Raw genomic sequence first — 13,967 nt, forward strand, 5'->3', positions numbered from 1 at the left:
CATGAAGGTCCCTCAGTGTCTCCTTGGGGTTTTTGAGGTTTTTTAAGAATATTTGCCCACATGGGAATTTGGAACTTGCCAGGCTTCTCTGGAGTACCCTTAGTTGAAAAGCTAACATGGATGCTTTAACGTAGACATCTGGAACAGGTTGCCCAGAGAGGTTGTAGAGGCCCCACCCCTCGAAGTGTTCAAGGCCTGGTTGGATGGGGCTTTGGGCAACCTGGTCTGGTGGAGGGTGTCCCTGCCCGTGGCGGGGGGGTTGGAACTAGATGGGCTGTGAGGTCCCTTCCAACCCAAACCATTCTATGATTCTAGACTTACTTGCTTAACACGTTGTGTTCTCCACCGTGTTGGTGAAATCTGTTTGGGATTTAGACTAGAGAGGAAAAATACCGGAATAGTTTAGCTGTCATTCAGATTACATACTGCATAATGATAAAGTCCTATGCCATTCAGTTTGTTACCTTAATTTTGTAATATTTGACTTCTTTTTTCCCCTTCACAATCTGTCTCTGAGTCAATATGAAGGGCATGCTACAGAACTTGTCCCTTGTAACTATTCAGAACAACCAGTTTCCTAGACTTAGAGTAGGAGAAAAGCACTGGTGCCGTGAGAGGAAGGTTGTAATCAGTCCTTTGCCGTGAGTTTTCATGCAACGGGCTTGCCGTCATTGAATTGGTACGTATCTTGTTTGAGTGTACTATAGCTGATGTGGGGAGAATCCGTTCCTGCTGTCGCAGGGATAGAGAGTCCCCAGCTGCTGTAGTTGGAGTCTCTCAAAAGCTCTGTTCTGGGTCAGCTCTTCAGGCTGACGTAGCATAAAAAGGCATAACTGCCTTGGGCCCGCTGATTTGCTTTAGCCTTTTCGTAGGAGACAGTAGAAAGCAAATAAAGGTGAGCATGGACAGGATTTCAGAGGTGAAACTGTGGAGTTGGTTGTCTTTAATTAGCATCTTCCAGTTCTTTATTTGACTACTTTGAATTTCTGGGACTCTCACAAGGTTTTTTTGTCAGAAAAGCAGGACAGTATTAGAAAGCTGTATAATAGTGTCGGTGTACTGTTTTGTGTGTGGACATTTTGTAGTTCTTTTCCTCTTCAAGCTGGAAGAAAAGTCCCCCTAATGAATTACGCACTGAAGAGAGCGGTTCTTTGAGGTTAGGAGTAGGATGGCAGGAGGGACAGAAGAAGTGTTCCCAGGAATCCTGTGGAGAGCTACTGGTAGAAATTATTAACTGCTGGAAAAGCCAGCATGAGGTACTTGTGAATCTTTTTCCCTTCTCTGTTTGTGTATAGTAGAGGAAGAAAAATATTCCCTGCCTGATGACGCTCTGCCTCCATTTGCAGGGAGCTTTTGTGGAAAATAGCGTTAAGCTACGCAAAGAGCGAACACGTCACGCAGAATCCCTCGTGCTGTGCCTGTATTTAGCGAGGGTTGTGGGAACCGTAGAGGACAAGGACTGAATTTTATGCTTGTGGGTTTGCACATCTCGAAAGGCTGGGTTTTTTATATGTAATTTCAGTTGCTGTTAGGGTGTGCGGGCTATTTTGGAAACTCAGACTAAAATTTGGTATGTAATAAAATGGACTTACAGTGGGCTGAATATTCTCAAGTAGAACAAAGGTGTGATGACAGCTTTTTTTTTTTTTGTCTTAGGATTTCTAGTATGCTTGACAGCATAAATCTAAGTTTGTTCCTGTTATTAAAGGCTTGAAAAGGAGTAGACATCCCAATAATTGTATATATTAATGATCTACTCTTTCAAGAGTGTCACTATTATTCCTTTATCATATTTGCATTTTCCTCTTTTATTTTTATAGGCAATCGCTGGTTATTTTGATATATTTTTTGAGAAGAACTGTCACAACAGGGTAAGTATTTGGTTATGCATTTTAAAAATGTCTTTGAGAGATGAGAGTGGTTTTGTATTTTATTCTGCCTCATGGTGTTTGGCAGTGAGTCTGTTTTTCTGTAGCAAATGCTTCATGTGCCTGTGTGTTTGGTAATTGATTGATGTGGTGTGATATCAAAAATGTTGTTCTTAATCAAACTCTTGAACTCTTCCATTGCAGGTCTTGTTTTCAACTGGTCCCCAGTGTACCAAAACACACTGGAAACAGACAGTTTTTCTCCTGGAGAAACCAATTCCTGTAGAAGCAGGTATATTTAAATTCAGTTGTGATGCAACAATGGTTGTGTGACACTGCTGTTACCATTAAACTTAAATACTTTAAGAATGACGTAAGTGTTAAAAAGAACTAATAAATCTTTCAGCTGCTATTAAAGAAATTTTTTGTCTAAGCAAAGCACTGGGAAATACCTATCTATAGTCTACAAAATTATATCTAAAAATGCATATAAATGTGTGCATATGTATAGGTATGTGGGCATATGTCTTGTACTTAGCTCCGTACTGTAATTTTGATGAGAAAACTTAGGTATTAAAATATGAGGCAGAAAAATTTAAGACCAGAACATTGCTATTAAAGTTCTTTTAATTTTAACATTACTAATGTTTTTAAGTATCGTATTTGTCAAGTGATTGCACAGGATTTTTTGTGGCACTCCTGAACTGTGCTGTATTTGTTAAATGAATTGTGAATATGCGGATGAGTGTTGTACCTGGCACTGTGGGATTACTCTGGAAATTGAAAACAGTTTCAAAGAGTTCACAGCCATGAACTTGATTCATTGAAGTATGGAATAAGTTATTTTGATACACTGTAAATCTTTACAAAATGGGTAAGTATTGTAATATGTTTCACCTTGAATTTGATACAAGTAGAAAGGTTTCTGTAGTCATCAGTGTAACCCAAAATTCAGATGATAAATCTTTGAAGTAAGGTTTTGAAGGCTAAAGTGATGCTCCTTAGTGGTTTTAAGTAGTTCTATTTAAGTCTTGCAAATATATTTCTGTACAAGCAGTCAAATAGTTCTTGCTTTATAGACACAGAAATATGTCCATGACTGTCACAGGATAGTCATGCAAGAGGATGGACATACAACCGGGCAAGGTTTATAAGTTTTGCCCTCTTCTTCCTGTAGAACTGCACTTTTTCAGACTCTTCTAGTCTTTTTATAATCGAAGGAAATAGAGTAGTTATATTTTTATGCTGTTTTATTATTTTTTTTTTATTTTTGTCCACTTAACCACTAGATATTTACGCACCACTGTTGAACTCTTACCCAATGGTTAAGTAGTCTTTGAGGGCCATATTTCTTTACAGACTAGCCGGACCAAGGGAAGAACCTTGAAATGGGGCTCATTTCTGCTGGTCAGTTAATAAACTCAGGGTAATATATGGCCCTGACCTGAACAGTTTATAAATAGACCAGACATACACGGAGAAGGCATACAAAAACTTATGTGGATGCTGCAAAGGAAACTGAGGTCAAGAGGCTTGGAGGTGCTATAGAGAACTATTGAGGTAGATGGAATATTGTCTGTCTTAACAGCCTTAATTATGAACGTGCAACGGTGAAACAGCATCTGCACTCCCAACTGCTTTTGTAGTTGCTGCTTCTAGCTATCGGCCATGACAACTTCTTACCAGGAGCTTCTTTCCTAAAGCCACTATGGTCTATGTTATCTGACAAATCATTTCTCTCTTTCAGGCTGTAACCTAATATTCTTAAGTTTTTATTTGCGTATTCTTAGGTCCTGTCACTTCTTGGGACGCACGTATGCATTGGTGCGTTTGTACTTACTTGGCTTGTCTTCTGTTGAGTTTCTTTCTCTTTCTAGACAAGGCTGGCTAAGGTCTCCTTGCTGCAACTCATTAAATTTCAATGTCATAGAGTGTGAAGTGAAATTTTTTTAAGTGCAATGACATTTGTTAAAATATGCACATTATTTAATATTACATAGATCATTTGACATTTACCAAACGTGTGAAATTACTGGGAGGTGTGGCTGGCTCTGGAATTCCAGTCTGGGTGCGGTGACTTTCTGAAGACAGCTGCAGAAACAGTGTGCTTTGAAGCAGTGAACACTACCTAGTTGACCTTCAAGATCACTTTTACTGTAACTCCTTTCTCTTCAGTAGCTCATATTTCTTAAAATTATTCCTGTAACAAATCTTGTTACAGCCATGCTACTCTTTCTGTCTCCTTCTCTTTGTAATTATTTAAGTTCCCCTTTCCCATTCTTTTACACACTCTGTTTTTATATCATATAAAATTACCACTTTAATCTAGGATTCTCTACCAGTTATTTCTAGTGTTAGAGAAAGATCTGAGAGAAACTTTTCATGTAAATCCATTTTCTTTGCCATTTCTGTGGGATGTTTGGTTATGGATAATGTAAGCCCATCAGGGCAGAAGGTATTTCCTGATATTTACATAGTAATGTTGCTTAATGGCGGTGATTTAAAAAAAAAAAAAAACAAAAAAACAACAACATTCTCTGTGACCCTTCTCCTTGAATTTTTTTTGTCTTCAAATGGACTTTTCTCAATGCAAGTTAACTGAAGAAAAAAGTAACTGTACTAGATTAAACACATTAGCATCATTTGAAGGCTTCAGCCTTTATGTCCATCTTTGTTTACAAATATTCATCAATCTGTATAAATTCTTAGAATAAGAAATGTGTATATATGGCACTGGGAGACACAACGAAGAAGTTCCACTTGCGCCTAAACGTATTGTTTGAGTCAGGACAAGCTCCTTTCTTAGTAAATATTGCAAAATAAATAGAACTAGTATGATTTGAGCCTTGCAATAATCTGACCAGTGTACCCATGGTGGCATTTGCTTTCAGTATTTTAGTAGGTTATGAAAGAGGAATTTGGTGGTATAAAATGCATTTAAAATGTTTTCCTGCTTTGAAACCATCTTTCGGGCAGGGCAGTGTTGTGTGTTTGTGTGGAGTTGTTTGGGGTTTTTTTTCCCCAGTAAAGAAAAATAGTTGCCTCAGATTTCTAATTCTGAGTAAAATAGGCTGACTTAACGTCTCTATCAGATGCTTTATAGATTTTGGGGGATATGCCCAAGGTGGTGATAAAGCACTGTCATATTTGGATTTGCTCTGTAAAAGAGGTTAAGCTTACAGATATCTGAACCTGTTGGGTATTTACTAGGAAGAGGCTGCTTTATGCCACGGCAAAATTGTTTTGTTCCGCAGCGTGAATTAGCTAATTTTCTCAGCTGTTTGATGCCAGGTTATTTGCTGTAAAAACAGATCTATTTTCTCAGCCATAAAGAAAGACTGAATGTTTTGATCTCTAACGATAACGGAATCGAGCCATTACAAGCCAAAGGATGGGGCTTGCAACTAATCCTCCCTCCTTTGCCATTCCTGCCGCAGCCTGCGCTAGGCGTGCAGTGTTTGCAAATTCTCTGCGATGAAACGGGAGAGGTTTAATCTAGGTCCAAAGATCTGGAGAGTGAGGCAATAAAAGTTAAACCTAATTAATACTTCTGATTTGCCATTGAAATTCTGCTTGATACCTAACTCTGGTAGACAGCTTTATATATAGTTTCAATGGATAATTTCTGTTGATTTGGTTTAGATTTAATGTGTGAGTGGGGGATATTCTCTTACTACTCTTGTATTCTGAAAAGCTAGTTTTCCTCCTCACAGGCTGTGGCGAGAGACTTGAAGCTGATGCACAGTGAAGTAAAACAAAATAGCATCAGCATGTTGGATATGCTTTAACTGCTTAGCAAGCAGTAAAATTAAAGAAACTGGAGAAAGAAGCTAGATATTTTATTGCCAGAAAAACTGGGTTTTCTCAGTCCAAAGTGTATTGTATTGTAGACTCCCTACAGAGTACAAGGCTTCACTTAGCAGCCCTTTTAATAGCTTGGAAATGTCTTCATTTTGAAAGTTGAAATTGAGATGCCAAAGCAGTATCTTTGTCTTATTAATGGTCTAAACATAAGTATTTTCCTTTTGTTGTTTGTCGAAATATTCCTGCTAAGTTTCATAACCAAAAACTGTATACAGAATATCATTCTCATTTGGTTGTCTCTAGCATTTATTAAATAAATAAAATGCTATTTTAAAGGGCTCGCGGAATCTTGTCGGTACCAACGCATTAAGTTAAAACCCAGATCTCTATGCAAGCAAATTCTATTAGCGATAAAACAGCATATTGTCGGCATTTTGTGTTCTTGATATTGCCTTGCAGTGGAAATAAAACCTTGATTTGTTTTTTCTATGGTGCTAAAAAGGGCTAGCACAGCAAAACTGAAGTAGAACTCACATGACTGAGCCCCTGTAAAAATCCTTGATTATCTTTAACTCCCCGGTCTCCATAATTGGGTAGCTGTTTGTAAATTTACAAACTGAAAAAAAGTTAATTTGTCTACCTAGAGAGCTTTGTTAAAAGTAGGAAAACAACACTGGCACAATTAATCTGTCTGAAGGTTTTGATCTTGTACTGAAATACTTCAATATTGTGCATCCCGGTTGGATAATTCAGTTCCTAATTGAGATTTTAGTGTCTGTTTTGCCTGTCCACAGCTGCAGCATGGTGTCTATAGAACGCTGTCACTTGTTTACTTGCAAGTGATACCTCCAAAAATGATGCTTGCTTTTAAAATCTAGTAATTGTTAAAACTTGAATTTTGAGGTCACACTAAATCTTGCATGTCTTAGGCTGTATCTTTCAAAATCTGCAGTTTAAAATCATCCTGCTGACTTTTCAAGAAACATTTGTAAGTGTGTATTTCAGGCTCTAAATTGAGAGAATCTCTTCCCGTGGCTGTTTTATCTCATCGAAAGATAACAGAAGTTCTGTATCTAGACAGGAAAACTTGGATGGATTTCTTGTGCGGTTGTCTGTGACCCTCTTTGCGAGTTCCACGACTGCAAGTGGATATGGCTCATATAGCAACAGCAATCTTAGTTTTCTCAGAATTTTGTTACAAGTGCTAAGAGAGGAAGATTTGGACAAGGCTCCACAGTTTAGGAGCTCCACTACAAACACTAGTGAATTAAGACTAGTTCTAGGTGAGTGAGTTTGGCTACTGCAGCTATACTTTTTGGAGGACCATGTATCTGACCTTCACGGTTCCCTGTGGCAAATATTTCTGGTATTTGAGCTATCTTGGGAGTCTTGGTTATCTTAGGCAGCCATAAAGACTGTCTTAGCTTACTCAACTGGTTGTGTAGACTTCTTTGCAGCAGCCTAGCTCATAGTTTGTCTTAGAGTGGAAACATGCCAATTGAGTAAAAAAACTCTTTGGAGAATATACTCAAGGCGTGAAAGGAAAAGACAGAACCTCAACGTAGTTTCAGAAGAGGCCGAACAGTGCTACAATGGAAAGGAGTTGGTAAACAGTTGCTTAGTTTATAGGAGTAACCAGCCGGTGGAAGAAAGGTGTCACAGATCAGATGGACAATACCGCAAGGCAGGGATTACTGCTCAGTACGGAATTACTGGTCATTGGCTCTCATCGCGTTGTGATTCAGTAAGAGACGTGGCTAAATGGGAAGGTGGCAGTCTGTACGGCGGCAGGTGCCTGCGGTTTATGATGATGAATGGCAGGATTAAGGATAAGTTACTGAGTTTAAGGGAAATACTCTTGGTCCCACCACAAATGCTTTCTGTCTTTTCTTGTTCTTTTTCGTTTCCAGAAGATAGATGGTATATGGAAACTACTTTCTGGCCAACTCTTCTGGAGTAATGCTTTTGAGACTGGCTTTTTTTCAGTTGCTTGCATAAGATAGTGGGTTCACTTAGTCTAAACTGGAGTGGAAAACTGGATAGTGTTTAAATTGTCAGCCTCAAGCAAGGACAACCTTACCATGAAGAGCGATGTCAGAGCTTACAGCCATGTAACTGTGAAGGCATGTATGACTACCACTTAGAAGCTTGTGGTTATTGCAGTGTAGGAGATTTTTAAAGATACTTCTCTCCAGCAGTTCAGTAGTTAAGGTGTCTTTAGCCCAAGTTCACTGCAGTTTTCTAACAGCTGTCTTTTGAAACTATTCCAGTGAGATCTTTTGTATGGTTCTTAAATTTTAATGCGGGTCAGAATAAAGAATGCTTTGAGTACCATGTTCGTACTTGTCTCACTGTTTGCTTCATAAAGCTCTTCCGCAGGAAGAAGAGAAGGAAACCTGAAAGATCTTGATTGCTGGCTGCCTTCAGTAACTCTTTCAGAAAATCTTTTTCCTAATCAAAGAGGGAGGGGACACCAAGTTGCACTGAAAGGCAGGGTAGTTCTTCACATTACAAGTTCATTGCCATTGGATCATTTTGAGCTTTAAGTGGATGTTGGATACGGATATGTATGCAGGAGACTGCATGGAATCTTTGGGTTCAGTCAAATCCTTTCAGATTAATCAAGTTCTAGACTGAAAAAATATGGTTTGTTGGGCCTAAACACTTTTAGTGATCAGGCTTTTGCAGAGAGATGTGTCTTTGCTCCCAAACTGCAGGCTTGCCCGATGTATTATTGTATTGCACAGGCATAAATGGAAGATGCAATTGCTTACAGTTTTACTGATAGTAAAAGAACCAAAATAAACTCTTTTGGTTGTTCAGAGCACACGTATAGGCTGTACTGCAGAGCATGTCATCAGACGTGTATTATTTGGCAGTGTGGACCTAGGGATCCATGTTTTCCTGTGATAGCAAGCCTTCTGCAGCACTTCTGCTCAATTCTTTTGTTGATTGTTTTTTTTTTCCTTTTTGGGGACAAATTTCAGGACTCCCCAAGGGATAATAAAAATGCAGGGAGGGGATCATAATGGATTCAGTTTTGTCCTAATCAAACTGCAATGGCACCGTGCGGTTTACTTGCATTCAACTGAGCGTGATAAGAGCAAGGTGATGCAGCTGAGTCCCGGAGACTGCTTCCTCCAGGCACCTCACAGGACAGCAGAACGGTGCAAAAAACATCAGTCATTTTCTGTCTACATGACATTGATTAATGGTTCAGAACTGCCTTTCTGTTACTTGGTTGCGCTGCTGTTGTTTGCTTCGGCCCTCAGAAACGACCGTTTAGAAAGGCAGATTTAATGTGGTTACTGTATAAGAAAGGAGCTGCGAAAAATGGAACGTTTCGTTTCATTAACCGCCTGTACAAACAGAATCTGAGGGTTCTGTTCTATGAAGTCAGCTGTAATTCATGAAATTAAATATAATTTTTACTTAATAAAATAATAATAATAATCTTCCTAAAGATTGACAATAAATTGATGAGTTTTTTCTAGTAACCGCAAGCAGCAATCTTCACAAAAGCATAGTGAAATTAAGAGATAGCTGCTCAGTAAGCTCGTTAAAAACAAGACTAAAAAGCTTGTATAGGTAATATTTCCTTGCAATATGAGGCAACATCTGTATTTGGGGATATTTTTTTTTTCTTCAGATATTAGAATATTCACTGAGTGCGTAGTTTCCTAAAGATACGCAGTGCGTATGTTGGTCATGAAGCCTGAGCCAGGCTAAAGGAACAGAACTTGTCATTCCAGAGCTTTTGCAATGACATGCAAGTTGCATAAAAGTTTGAGCTGTAACCAACCTTTTGAGGATCTGACTGAAGGCCACCAAAGAAGGTATCCTGATTCTTACAGTCCCCCAATGTGGTGTTAGAAGGTGAAGGTCCTCTGACCTCAAAATTAGTCTCTTGCTCGGGCACTTCATTTCAGATACCTTACTTGAAAATGTTAATGCTATTGGCTTAAAGTTTTGTTTTATTTTTTTCCTAACATAAATACGGTGTTATTTAAAAACTTCACACGTTGTCAGATTTAAAAATGAAATATACATTCTGCCTCTCTGCAGTCCATGCCTTCAAATAACATAGAAAATACTAACCTGGAGGTATTTGGGTTCAGCGTCTGGGTTGTATCTTGAGCTCTTTTCAAAATTATGATTTAGCTATTTTTGTATGTGACAAGTCTGAAATAGCTCCTGTGCTAATCTGAGTTTGAAGCAATCTCTGATGCACAATGGACTGTAAGTATTTATGTAGCTCAAACCCCATGCGAATCTAGTAATTTGCACTTAATGGGATGTTGATACCTTCTGACTTCAGGCCTTTAGTCTAGGTGCCAAAATCTGGAAGCCGTTCTTCACATATACACACTTAAAATTGCTGTGTATGTAAATATTTCAAACAGAGATGTTTAAAAAGTTATCATCTTTTTGGACATGTGTAGTATTATATATTCAATCAATGTATGTCCATGTCAACAAAGAAATTTGCAAAGAAATCTGCAGGTTGCTTCCACTTCTTTACTTCTCGATGATTTTTTTTTTTCCTCTTTCTATGAAAATGAAGACTTGAGGCTAAATTCTTCAAGTACTAGATTGACAGCCACGCTTAATACATTTTGGAAATTTATTAACCTTTCTCCACTATTTAGTGAGGACGATGTAGCCCAAATGTCAGTTATATATGATTTAGGAAAATTCATTAAACTCTACCCCATATCTTTGCTCTGCAGAAATCTGAGGGGTTTCTTTTTGGTACCCCCCCCTGCTTCCCAGTCAGGCATACAAGTCTGGAAAAATCTTACGGCACTGCCCAGGGAACATGGAATTTGCAGGCATATTGTTGGGGTGTGGGATGGAGGCTGAGGGAAGCAGATGAAAGCCAGCAAGAAAACTAAATTCTCTTTAATGTCCTCCCATGCCACCACCTCAGTAAATTTGTGCTTAATACTCAACAATATGAATATTGTTAAAGTAACTCGGTAAGTATCTGGAAATCAAGAACCTTGTTGAAAGCTTGATCTCTCAGAACTGCTTTTGAAATAAAGCTTTTAAGTAAGCAAATAGTAGACCCTATGACTGGTTGGAATTAGCTGTGGATTTCAGTTTGTGACTTTTACGTGATGGATACAAACTTGTAACTCTTGTCTTGAATTTATGCAGCATGAATCGGTTCCTAGAGCTCTTGAGATCTGTAAAATCTAGTTTTCTGCTATCTTCTTGTAAGGATTATAGATGCAGGGGAAAAAGAAGTCAAGAATAATGCACCTGTAGAGAAATGGACTTGTCCCTTTGTTTAGTCCTGTATAAAGTTTCAGAATGTTGCGTGGCTACGTAGGCTTTTCACATCTTATCCATTGAGTATGTTTGCCTGACAATAAAATGGCCTTTTAGATAACGAAATTGGACTTAGAGAGCCACAAATAATCTCCTATCTTATGTGTGAAAAGTAAAACATCTCTTAGTATACACGAGTTCCTAAGCTGGCACAGCAGGTTTAATTTTTCTCCTCATTTATTTCAGAATCTGAAAGTACTTTTACAAGCTCGAACGGACCTTTGAATTATGTAAGGAGTAAACATGGAAAGACTTGATGTGCTGTGGAACCGTAGCTGCTGTTGGCATGGAACCAGGCTTGGTCAGCGCAGGCTAGGACAAAATGTTAAGTAGAAACATCAAGGCCTGGAATTTCTCTAGGAGGAAAGCTTTTACTTAAATTCAGTACCATCGAAAGCAAGAGCTGTGCCCCTCTGCCTTGGGAAGAGATGTGTCTCAGCTCTTTCCGTCTGTGTCAGTGTTCTCTCTGGTTTTAGCAGAAGCCCGTACGTGCCAAGTGGTATAGTCAAGAAAGCCTGATAGTTTGTAAAGCAAAGTATTGCCTAATTAGAGCTTAAACGAAATGCAGTGCAAATACAGATCGCATTGCACGTCAAGTAGGAGGTTCTGTGATTGCTTGGTTTTACTGAAAGTTGGTAGTAGTGATGTGTTTAAGTTAGGGAGCTCAGCAAAGGAATAAGGCAATATTAAATTTTACAGACTAGCCGTTTTGCTTTTCTATACGTTTTGTGTTACTGCTAATTTTGTTGCTTACTTCATGGTCAGAAATGTATGTTCAAGAATTTAAAGATGTGGTACATCATTTCATGAGAAAATGAGTTAAAATTTGAAACCGAGGCAGAGGGGGAATAGTACCGTGACGCTTAGTGCCTGACCAGCTGAGACCTGTGTGTGTCTGGAAACGCTAGGCAGTGATGTGCAGATCCAACGCAACCAGATACAGAGAGAGGTTAATGTATCCAAGGGAGAGGTTAATGTATCCAAGGAAGACAGTGTTTTTCCTCAATCACAAGGAAAATAATTGGCATATCAGCTCTTCGGGGGGGGGGGTCATCTGAGAAGTAAAGCATCAGACATAACTCAGCAACTCATGAGGTCGAACTGCAGTCAGTTTGACTTAACGTTTGTTGTCAAGACCATTGTTTAGAGCTTTGAAAACATGAAGGAAACCTTTGTAGATTTGTTTAATTCTGATTAATTTGGAACAGCTTCTTATGCAACATAAAGGTGTGTAATGCATCTTTGCTGTTACTGTGCATGATTCAGTAATGTAAGCATTTCATTTTTGCTTTTGCAGGAGAGGCTCTGAGAGGAAAGATAACAGTCCGCAAAAACAGAAAGGATCCGCGGTCCCTCATGATAACCCTTTCAGTGAAGGACACGCAGCAGACCTACAGCCTTCAGTGAAAATTCTGGTCATATAACCCTGGGAAATGTCAAATGTAAATGTTAGATTTAACTCTTGGTAACTGTTTCTAAATATCCAAAACTTGTAAACTCTTGGATTTTTGTATGTATATGCACACACAAGAATATGAAAAGTTTACATATAAATTGAGAGAGTACTGTTTGGATGCTTTTGCACTGGGATGTGGAGACTGACGACAAAATCAGATTCCGCTGTGTTTCACGTGATGTGGGGAAGATAAGAAAGATGGGTTTGGGTTACGTGAGACTGCTAGATGAGAAGAATCAGATTAAAGTCTTGCTATGAGGAACAATAAATATAATCTCTCAGTATTGTTTTTTTCTCCACCTGGCAAAATCCTGGTGCAATTTTTTTTCTTTTTTTCTTTTTTTTTTAGGAAAGAAGCGGCTAAATCATGCGCCAGTGTACCTCGGCGGTAGCTGGAAAACCCAGTTGGAATAAGTTTGCAATTCCAACTGCAAGATTGCAGCAACAAAGACTTTATTTTTATTACACTTCTATAATTAAAAAGTTGTATCACGTCAGTTACATTTATCTGAATAAATGAACTGTGTATGTTATATAATGCAGTTGCCGGTTTCCTTGGGGTTTTTGTAACTGGAAATTCTTCTGTCTATCCAGTGATGGCTCATTTATTTGTGGCTACAGTTTTTTCTGTACTAGCCTATTGCAGCATAGGTGGCTGGAAGCATGTATTTTAGCAGCTTTAGGAAAAATACTGTGAACAAATAGCAGCAGTTGCTGCAGCGGTGGGTTTGGTTTGGCTGCTTACAGAAACAGGCTGTGAACAGTCGAGGATTGGGGGGGGGGGGGCTGTCGTGATGTTTAAACACTTTAGACTGCAATAGGGTTGGAACTAAGGGTAGCACCATGCAGTTTATGGGCTTGTATTGTATTTCTGTTGAAAGCAGTTTCAAAAATTGTTTCAAGAAGGAAAGGTGACGGTGTTTTGCTAGGGATCTCTGAACTGCTGTTAAAGTAACGTTAGAACCTTTTTTTAAAGGACTAAGACAAGAAGGAAATCCTTTCCTTTGGAATCTGCTCAACAAACTTTAGGTAATTGTATGTTGTGTAATGAGGTGAAATACTTTTGCCTGTAACTCAAGAAGAGTGTTACCGGTGGTAACACCAATTTGGCAGAAAAGTGGAAACTTTTATTCCAAAAGCTGAAATTCTCCTGCAACGCAGCACTTGATTTCACACAGTGAAGTGGGCACTGAATAGGAAGTCATAATTGCTACAGGGCTTCTGTAGACTTGTGAATTTGTGTTTCATCTTGGGCCGCTTTTATCCTCTCATGGAAACACGCGGTGTACTAATTTGCATCCAAATAATGCTCTTGGCTTGGGGGGGGGGGATTCTTTCCTGTGTGAAAACTATTGAATCGCTAAACGAACACGTGATGGTAATAGCATGTCTGTTCTCCAAGAGGATAAAAGTTTGCCTGCCCCAAATTGTAGGCGATAATTATACATTTAATGGGAAAGAGCCTTCCTTTGCAAAACCAAGGAACTTGCATGGTAAATATTAGC

At 38.8% G+C, this 13,967-nt stretch overlaps 1 protein-coding gene across 3 annotated transcripts in view; it reads left to right on the forward strand.

Moving 5' to 3' along the window:
* The window catches only part of PRMT3 (protein arginine methyltransferase 3), a 59,815-nt gene extending 46,811 nt beyond the window's left edge, over positions 1-13,004 (forward strand). For 2 of the 3 annotated variants that reach the window (XM_054827642.1, XM_054827643.1), the window contains exons 14-17: positions 1,821-1,871; positions 2,073-2,160; positions 12,304-12,448; positions 12,812-13,004. In XM_054827642.1, the coding sequence (XP_054683617.1) occupies positions 1,821-1,871; positions 2,073-2,160; positions 12,304-12,413 (249 nt within the window). In that variant the 3' untranslated portion in view covers positions 12,414-12,448; positions 12,812-13,004. The other variant, XM_054827644.1, reaches the window with a different exon arrangement.
* Positions 13,005-13,967: the final 963 nt, after the last annotated feature.

This window comes from Grus americana, chromosome 5, assembly GCF_028858705.1.
Source record: "Grus americana isolate bGruAme1 chromosome 5, bGruAme1.mat, whole genome shotgun sequence".
NCBI lineage: Eukaryota > Metazoa > Chordata > Aves > Gruiformes > Gruidae > Grus > Grus americana.